Source organism: Hippopotamus amphibius, chromosome 1 (genome assembly GCF_030028045.1).
Source record: "Hippopotamus amphibius kiboko isolate mHipAmp2 chromosome 1, mHipAmp2.hap2, whole genome shotgun sequence".
Classification (NCBI taxonomy): Eukaryota; Metazoa; Chordata; class Mammalia; order Artiodactyla; family Hippopotamidae; genus Hippopotamus; species Hippopotamus amphibius.
In genome coordinates, this window is record NC_080186.1 from 116,142,568 (window position 1) to 116,152,649 (window position 10,082).

At 42.2% G+C, this 10,082-nt stretch overlaps 1 protein-coding gene across 1 annotated transcript; it reads right to left on the bottom strand.

Annotated features, from left to right (window-relative positions):
• Nucleotides 1-7,783: 7,783 nt before the first annotated feature.
• On the bottom strand, nt 7,784-9,072 carry LOC130846246 (small proline-rich protein 2E-like). The gene is made up of 2 exons (XM_057724359.1): nt 9,046-9,072; nt 7,784-8,312 (listed from the first exon to the last, which is right to left on the bottom strand). The coding sequence occupies exon 2, from the start codon at nt 8,291-8,293 to the stop codon at nt 8,078-8,080; it is 216 nt and encodes a 71-aa protein (XP_057580342.1). The 5' UTR covers nt 8,294-8,312; nt 9,046-9,072; the 3' UTR covers nt 7,784-8,077.
• Between the last annotated feature and the right edge of the window lie 1,010 nt (nt 9,073-10,082).

The following is a 10,082-nucleotide window of genomic DNA, read 5'->3' on the forward strand; positions in this document are numbered from 1 at the left end:
CCACATTTTAGTAAAGGGGCCGAAATCCCAAGGAGTTGAATAATTTCTTTCACATCTCAATCAAGCAATAATTAACAAAATAACATGGATCTGTAATTCTATAGAGATACTCTTTGATATGACAAAATTCAGATCACACTGATTGTGAGAGCCTGAACTTTGGCATCAAAGGAGAGAAATCAACCCAGATGATGATATGATATGATACTACTAAAAGCACTTTTACAAGAAAGAAAACATTTGACCATCACACAAAGGGATTGTAGTTTATTCACAAAATGGAAGATAAGTAACAATGGTTCAGTTGGTAGAAACCCCTGCCCAGCTGACACACAGATACTGAAGACAGCAAGAGAATCCTCTGATGGCGCCCAGGAGGAGAGCTGCTGCTCTTCCTTCTGAAGATCTGTCATGGTCTCTCAGCTACCTCGCAGGGGAAGCAGTACAGCCACTTCAGGAAGGGAACCTCAGGCTGTCAGCATCACCACAGGCATATGGCAGGATGAAGAGTGGAGAAGTTTCTTCTGTATCCATGATGTGCTTTGAAGAGAAGATGAAGGTGGAGCTGGGGAACTAGGTGAGCCAATTGTCCTTATCCTTTCCTGATCCACATGGAACCTGCAACAATTACTTGCACTTGGGTGGGCACTTCGGATTGCATGGTTGGGGAGGTGGCACAGGAGGGCATTTCTGCTGGCACTGCTGAGGTGGGCATGGATCAGGACACTTTATAGGTGGGCAAGGCTCTGGACACTTTATAGGTGGGCAAGGCTCAGGACATGGTGGAGGTGGGCAAGGCTCAGGGCACTTTGGTGGGCACACTGGAGGTGGATGGCAGGGCTGCTTGCACTGCTGCTGTTGATAAGACATCTTTCTGGAGTCTTAGAATCTGAAAGAAATTGTATGACAGTATTCACAAAAGGAACTCCTACAAAGAGAAAAGCCAAATATTTTATTACACCATCAGATAGCATCTCTCCAATGGCTCAGAATGCTCTTTAACCCTTCACCTTCTTTTAACAAATTTCTAGCTTCTTGGTCCTTAGGAAATTGCTTCAAGAGCCCACAGAAAACTTCTCTTTACTCATACAATCTTTTACAAAAGAAAAATACTTTTATTTGCTTTGTTTCTTGTATGGAAACAGCATCTTCAAGAAAGGCCATTAGTACTTCTGAAAAGGGGGGCAAGCTCACAAGCAGTCCCTATCATCATGTTCTCTCATGCGGTTCCAGCAGGATGACTAGTGCACAGAGCAGGGACAGGCAGAAAGGACACGAGGGGGAAATCCTCACATCTTCTCAGATAAATGCCTCTGAAGTCATAGCAGATGGACACCACAAAGATATAGAGAAGGGAAAAATACTTTCTGCTTTCCCTCTTCTTCATGTCATAGGTCTCCTATTAATTTCTTTCTCAGTAGGAGAAGTGAAACTTTCTCAGAAATCTAAAAATTACAATACACCATTGTGCCGCAATTCCAAGTTCCTGTCCACTAAGTAGCATTAAACCCATGAGCATAACTTTGGGCCCACCAAATTTGCATCTCCGGCATAAATGCAACATTCAGGAGCCCAAGAACGAAGCTGAACTGAAGAATCAGACTCACCAGGTTCTCCAAAGTCACCGGGACTCGAGGAGCAGGAGGATGGCAGTCGTGCAGCAGAGGACCTTTTTATTGGGGCTTGCTGCCCCACCCAGGGGGAAGTGGAACTGCCAAAACTGGCCTGGTCAATCATTTCCCAACCAAAATGCAAATCCATCCATAATTGGCTTGACTGGAACTCTGAAAACAGGAAATGTGCTGCTCCAGGCTCTCCCCACTGGATTGGGTTCTCATGACTCACAGAACCCCTGCCTTAGCTCTCAGTTTCAGCAGTTTATGGCAGTGGGAGGATGGGAAGAGGGGTTCTCTAAGTTGTAGTCAAGGGCACCTTTTCTTGATTGGGGAAGATGACCCTGCTCGAGCTTTCACCTTCCTTGCTTTATAAACTTCCTGCCGTGTTCCAAGGGACTGGCTGATATTTTGTTGTGCGTACTAGGATGAAAAGAGCCTGGCTTCCTGCTGACACCTTCCTCTTTAAGCCCTTCTTACAGTGCATTTCCTCTTGGCCCATGGCTTGCTAAAGTGAGTCCCCTTTCTTCTTCTCAAATGGACTGAGGGTAGGTTGCAGGTCATCTGAGATCCCTTCCCATCATGATACTCAGACACGTTCGGTAAAGTGGTGACCTCTAGGGTCCTCCTTTCACTGCTGAGCTCCTTCAAATAAAGAGCCTCTAGCAAGCAGATTCCTGTGATCTTTATAAATCTGTTTCACCTCCAGCACAGGGAATTCACTAGGAGTGTGACATCACCTACAATCATTCAGATGATGTGGCAGATCAGAACCTAGACCTACAACAGAAAGCAAGCCATCTGCTCATATCTCCCCTGCATGACATACCACCTGTTCCCGCCTAACTTCTCCCAACTGACCTCTTTCCTTTTCTTCTATTTGTCAAGGAAGCTCAGACTATTGGTCAAATTTTCTGGCTTCCTGCCTTTATCAAATTATTGGAAAACCCAACCTACTATGCAATGCCATTCAAACAGCTAGATATATGTATTTCATATTTATTACATATTTAAACCCATGTTGTTTGGCCTCAAATCCAGTGGTAAATTCAAAAAAAAAAAGGTGATTTCAGTTTATTAATAATTTAGTCATTGAAGTTAAATGCCGTTCATATACAACTTCATCATTAATAATGTTTTCATTTTAATTTTAACCTATTTTTCACTTTTTCCATATGGGTCACTGTGGAATCGATGTCAAATAATCCAATTTCCCATTCTACATTCTTCATACAACTTGTCAGTGTGCTGGAAGGAAGGTGTAATGGTTAATTTATGGGTCAACCTTACTAGCTCAGAGTCCCGGTTATTTGGTCAAACATGATTATGAGTGCTTCTCTAAGGATAGCTTTGGATGAGATTAAAATTTAAATCAGTGGCCTGAGTAAAGGAGATTGCCCTCTGTACGGTGGGAAGTCCTCATCCAATCCACCCAAAGCCTCAATACAACAAAAGTCTACCCTCCCCCAGGTAAAAGGTAATTCCCCTGTGTGACTGCCTTCCTCAGGGTTTCCACTCTGAATGTGTCAGACTTCCTTCTCTCTCTCTTCTCTTCTCTCTCTCTCTCCTTGCTCTCTGTGTCTAATATATATGTGTGCATATATATTGTAATGTGTAATATATTGTAATATGTAATTTGAATATTTCATCTGACATTTCGTGTACATGATTGCCTATGACCAATGAAATTATAAACTTATAAAGTTTTTATAAAATGAAATTAATGTAAGAAATATTAATAGTGCTCGATACGTGTGATGTGTACTTATGAAAAATATAAAGAGCTCTCAGGGAATAACTGATGTCCAGGAAATGATGCCCTAGCATGGTCTGCAAACCTGGGAAAAGCGCTCTTTGGTGCCTTTAGAGAGATTTAGCTATCAACTATTCTTCTACATGTCATCTCTTATCCTGGAACTGAACTATCCTCCTTTCTGTGCTGCCCCCTTGGGCACTGAAGCTTCTTGACATGCCCCATGGCTGGTGAAGGGCTCTGTCTGGTTTAGAAATAACGTTACTACACTCATTTTATATTCCTGTAGAATATGGAAACACATATTTAACCAATCAGAAAGCCTCGTCTCATGTGATACAAACACTTCGCTAAACTGCTGCCATGTGCTTAAAATTCCTTTATCAGGATATAAATGTCTTCTTTTCTGTAAGTAAACGCCAGGTTTAAATTCTGAAGAACCAAAAATACATATACGATAGCATAGACTCACACCATCCCATATAGTGATTGACAGTGGGTTTGGGAGGCAAAAGAGGATCAGTGTGCTAAACGTCTGAAATCTAGGTGAAATATGAACTTAGGTTTCAACTGATATATTTTCTTTCCTCTACTGTTTCCAAACATGTTTTAGGTCTTTGAAAGACAGTCATTTTAAAAATTCTTTCAATGTGTACTCTCTGTCTTCTCTTTCAAACTTCCATGCCCCTCAACCTGCCATATTACCTGCACTCCCCAATGCATACATCTTAACTGTCCACTTTGGTATATTGACAAGTTACCAATGCATTTAACAATAGTCCTTTCATATTTTTCTTAATTCTTCCTGCAGTCCGGAGAAAGAATTGGCCTACTAACATGCCTTGGCCAAATACTAGGAAGCTTTTCAGGAATGTGGTTTCACAAATAGGAAATGAGGAAGAAGAGGAGAGTGAGGAGGAAGAGGAAGAGAAAGAGCAGACACCTGAAACCTGTGAAAGAGTCACCACTATGCATGTTCCAAAGGCCAGGCCTCACATTTTCCTCTCACTCAGCCACATCTACACTGACTACTCTATGTTCCTCTAAATATTCTGATCAATAGTTATAAAAGTGAAATTACATCATATAATATATAATGGGGAAAACATACAGCTATTCAAAAATGTGCACTGACATTAAACTACCAGAAATACTCACGTCTTACATTTTGCTGTATTTAGCGCTAGGATTTTTTATTTTTCATGAACCCGTGCACATGCATACATGTCTCTCAGGATATTGATTTGAGATCTTTCATCTCTTGTCACATAGGTGTCTCCAGCCATAAGTTTTTCTCTATGCACTGCATTACATTTGTCCCTAAAGACCTTGTATGTTTTGTTTCATTTTCATTCAACCCAAGGAATTTTCTATTTTATTTGTTGTTTCTTCTGTGAGCTGTTGGTTATTTAGGAACGTGTTGCCCAACTCATCGCTCTCATAGAAACAGAGACTAGAACGGTGGTGAGCCGGGGCTGAGGGGTGGGGCATACCTGGAGATCAAAAGTGGAGATGTCGGGCAAGGGAAACAAGCCTTGAGTCATACGGTGATTAAGTTCTGGGAGTTTAATGTAGAGCATGGTGAGTCTAGTTAATGACACAGTGTTGCGTGCTTGAAACTTGATGAGAAAGTAGACCTTAAGTAGTATCACTACACTCTCTCACAGAGAGACATACACACACTGAAATGCTAACTATTGAAAGGATTAATGTGTTAAGTACCCAATGATGGTAATCATTGCACAAAGTAACATACGTCACATGATCACATTACACACTGTAAATATATACAATTTAATTTGTCAATTATATCTCAGTAAAGCTGGAAGGAAAAGATGACAGAATAGCAATCATACAAGAGAGTAACAGACTCTGAGAATCTCTGTGCTCCTTCTCCTCCTTGCCTCTATCGGGCTCTGATACTGTTCCCTGGGAGAGCTTCCCGTATCCATCATTCCCTGTGGGCCTTGTATCCACCTCACAGTGGGTAGTCCCTTTCAGTCACCTGTACTGACCACATGTGAAATGGGTTGTATGGAAAGTGGGGACAGGAGGGCTGGAAAGTCATTTCTGTTCTTGAAAAATCAAACACTTTTTACTTTTGGCACATAGTGTATTTCGTGGTCAAATCCCTCAAAAACATATTAAGCATCTGAGATAATGTAGTCCTCCAATCATTTCTATGTTCTAGAGACCATGCTCAGGTCCTTTCCTAGAAGTAATGTTCTTTCCTAATTTACTTTGCTGCTTTCCCTGTGAACTTAATAGAGCTGCCATGAGATCCCTGGCACAAAGGTGAAGAGACGACAACTTCTATCTCTTTTCTCTGTTGTTACAGTCGGCTGAAAATGGACCTGAAGTTCAAAATCACTTCTATTCTCATCTCTTCCTCTTTGGGGCTTACAAGTGGTGAGTTTTCTAATTTCACAAGGTTTTGAATTTCTGCCCTACAGTCTTTCTTTTCTCATTTTTTCCTCATTTCTGGCCTGCAAACCAGAAAGCATTTTTCCTGAACATATGTCTGTTGAAATTCCCTGATCATTACAACTAATAAGCCACATTCTGTCAGCCTCTTAAGTGACGGTGGCCAACCATTACTGCAAACCTTTTGCCATTGAATAGCGTGTATCGCCGCATTCATGGTTTCCAATATCACTTTCCTTGCTAACCACCTCCGGACTCCTCAGCCAAGGCCTCAATTTAAGATTTATTACAGTCACATCCCACCTCAAAGAAGTAATGTTTGTGTCAGGTCAGACAACACTAGCTACAGGAAAGAGAGCTCCCAAGTATCAGTGTCTATTTTCCACTCCAGTCATAGTCTGCTGAGAGTTGAGTAGTTACATGGGAATCTTTACCAACCTGCAGTTCTGTCATCTTGGATTCCTTTACTTCTAGGTGTGCAAGTGAAGAACGTGTACAAAGAGAAAGATCCTCTGAATCTTTTTTATGTTCAGGTACAATATGACTTAACATGAAGATATTGTTTCTTTTCAAAATAATGCTATTTTTCGTGTGTGTGCAGGCATGTTGTGTGTTGTGCGTGTGTATGTATGTGTGTGTGTGATCTGAATAAAGTATTCTGTGGACTTCCCTGTGGCAGCATGTTTAAGCATCTGCCTGCCAATGCAGGGGACATGGATTTAATCCCTAGCCAGGGAAGATCCCATGTGCAACGGAGCAACTAAGCCCTGGAGCCACAACTACTGAGTCCTTGGGCGGCAACTCCTGAAGCCTGTGCACCTACAGCCCATGCTCTACAACATGAGAGGCCAGCACACTGAGAAGCCTCCACACAGTCATGAAGAATAGCCCCCACTTGCAGCAACTAGAGAAAAGCCCTGCGCAGAAACGAAGACCCAACACAGCCAATAAATTAATAAATAAATACTTAAAAAAAAAAACCAATGAATTAACTATTCTGTTTTGTGGACACTTAGGCCCACAAGAAGAGATATGCTGAAAGAACATATCCTTTTTCACAGCTTACTTGACTAGTAAGCTAAGCAAATCGAAAACAAGCTGCAGAGCAACAGTGACTTTGTAAATCCAAATAAACATTGAAAAACTAAGTCCTCTTCAAAGGTGGGCGTGAACAATAGGAAAGTAATTTCAGAGTGAAAAAATGTAATAGACCCTGAGGTTGACGAGTTCTGGAATAGGAAGAGATCGTTTTATGCACGGAGAGGAGGCAGCATTTGCCACATAAAGACCCTCTTCATTTCCCTTTCTTCTCTACTACCCATGTTCTCAGAACTACTATAAGTTTATGCAGAATATTCCATGAATTTCCAAAACTGTTTATCTGTAACATCACATTAAAAATATGCTTAGTTAAAAAAGAAGAACACATATGAGATGGTAATGGAGCTTCAGGATCTTCTTGTTTGCTAAATTACTTATACATGAGCCACTTTCCTGCCGGAGCAAACATGGTGCTGGTAGTGACAGTGGTGACACTGATGACAACCGAGACCATGAGGACCTATTGCCTCCGCAAGTGCCCGTTTTGTGTGCAGCACGGTGCCAGCTAAATTACACACATTCAGGCAATTTTCATGCCTCAGACAAGCTTGCAATGGGAACGTGACTTTCCCACCTTTTAGTGAAGGGACTGAAATCCCAAAGAATTAAATAATTTCTTCCTCAAATCAATCAAGCAATAATTATGAAAATAATATGGATTTGAAATTATAGAGAAATAATCTTTGATATCAAAATCAGATCACACTGATTGTGAGAGCCTGAACCTTGGCATCAAAGGATAGAAATAAAACAAAATGATATGATGTTGCTAAAGCACTTTTAAAAGAAAGAAAACGTTCTTAGCATCACACAAAATGACTGTAGTTTATTCAGGAAAAGGAGGATAAGTAACATTCCTCCAGCTGGTAGAAACCCCTGCCCAGGTGACAGACAGACACAGGAGACAGCAAGGGAATCGTCTGATGGCACCCAGAAAGGGAACCGCTACTCTTCCTTTGGAAGCACTGTGACTCTTTCTCACCTGCCTCCCGGGGGAAGCAGGACAGCCACCTCAGGAAGGAAACCTCGGGCTGTCAGCATCACCACAGGCATATCTCAGGCTGAAGGGTGGAGAAGCTTCTTCTGTATCCATGATGCGCTTTGAAGAGAAGGTGAAGGTGGAGCTGGGGAACTAGGCGAGCCAATTGTCCTTATCCTTTCCTGATCCAGATGAAATCTGAAGCTGTTACTTGCACTTGGGTGGGCACTTCGGCTCGCATGGTTGGGGAGGTGGCACAGGAGGGCATTTCTGCTGGCACTGCTGAGGTGGGCAAGGATCAGGACACTTTATAGGTGGGCAAGGCTCAGGACACGGTGGAGGTGGGCAAGGCTCAGGGCACTTTGGTGGGCACACTGGAGGTGGATGGCAGGGCTGCTTGCACTGTTGCTGTTGATAAGACATCTTTCTGGAGTCTTAGGATCTGAAAGAAATTATATGACAGTGTTCACAAGAAGGAACTCCTACAAAGAGAAAAGCCAAAGGTTTTGTAATACCATCACATACTACCTCTCCAGTCTCTAACACTGTGCTTTAATCTCTTTAACACTCTCACTCTTTAGCAAATTATTTCATCAGCCCAGAGAAGATCTTCTCTTTTCTCGCATGATTTTACAGAGAAAATATCTTTGTTTGAAAGAGTTAAGTGATGGTTTTGTTTTTCTTTTCTTTTCTTTCTTTCTTTTAAGGAAAACAACATCTTCAGAAAAGGCCAACCCAAGTTCTAAGCTGCTTCGCAGGCTCACAAGCAATTCCTATCACTTCTTCTCTCATGAGGTCCCAACAAAATGACTTATGTACAGAGCAAAGGGCCAGCAGGAAGCATACAAGGGCCTCACACATTCTAAGATAAATTCTTCTGAAATCATAGCAGAGGGATACAAGAAAGGTATAGAAAAAGGAAAAATACACTGTTCTTTGCCTCGCCCTCATGTCAAAATTTCCCTATTAATTTCTTTTTTGATAGGGGTACTCAAACTATGTACTAGAAAGCTAATAAATACGGCATAGCAGTGTGACCGAATTTCAAGTTCCCATCCGCTAAGTAACATTAAAACCCATGATCAAAACTTTGGGCCCACCAGATTTGCTATCTCCAGCATAAATTCAACATTCAGGAGCCCAAGAACAAAGCTGAACTGAAGAATCAGCCTCACCAGGTTCTCCAAAGTCGCCGAGACTCGAGTAGCAGGAGGATATCAGTCGTGCAGCAGAGGACCTTTTTATTGGGGCTTGCTGCCCCACCCGGGGGCAGTGGAGCTGCCAACACTGGCCTGGTCCAATCATTTCCAGAACAATTTCCAATTGCAAATCCATCCATAACTGGCTTGACAGGGACTCTGAAAACAGGAATAGCCCTGCTTGCTCCAGGTTCTCCTCAGCGGATTACATTCTTATTACTCACAGAATCCCTGCCTTAGCTCTCAGTTTCAGGGGTTTATGGCAGTGGGAGGATGGGGGGGAGGGGATCTCAAACTTGTAGTCAAGGGCACCCTGTGTTGATTGGGGAAGATAACTCTTTTCAATCTTTTACCTTCCTTGAATTATGAACCTTCCTGCTGTGTTCCACTGGGACTGCTGGACATTTTGTTGTATACACTGGTTTGAAAACAGCCTGGCTTCCTGCTGACATCTCTCTCTTTACTTTAAGCCCTTCTTACAGTGCATTTCCTCTTGACCCATGGCTTGCTCATCTGAGTCTCCTTTCTTCTTCTCAAATGGGCTGAGGGTAGGTTGCAGGTCATCTGAGATCCCTTCCCATCATGATACTCAGACACGTTCGGTAAAGTGGTGACCTCTAGGGTCCTCCGTTCACTGCTGTGCTCCTTCAAATAAAGAACATCTAGCAAGCAGATTCCTGTGTTCTTTATAACTCTGTTTCACCTCCGGCCACAGAGAATTCACTAGGAGCGTGGCATCACCTACCATCATTCAGATGATGCGGCAGCTCGGACCCTAGACCTACAACAGATAGCAAGGCATTCACTCATATCTCTCCTACATGACATACCATCTGCTCCCACATAACTTCTCCCAACTAACCTTTTTTTATTTCTTCCATTTTTGAAGCAAGCTCAGAGCACTGTTCAAATTTTCTGGCTTCCTGCCCCTTTGGAATCATTAGAATACCCATCCGACTATGCAATGCTATTCAAACAAATAAATTTATATATATTCAGTATTTCTTAAGGAT

Bases quoted from the DNA above. Each gene is read 5' to 3' on its own strand.
- LOC130846246 (XM_057724359.1), bottom strand. From the start codon at position 8,293: ATGTCTTATCAACAGCAACAGTGCAAGCAGCCCTGCCATCCACCTCCA.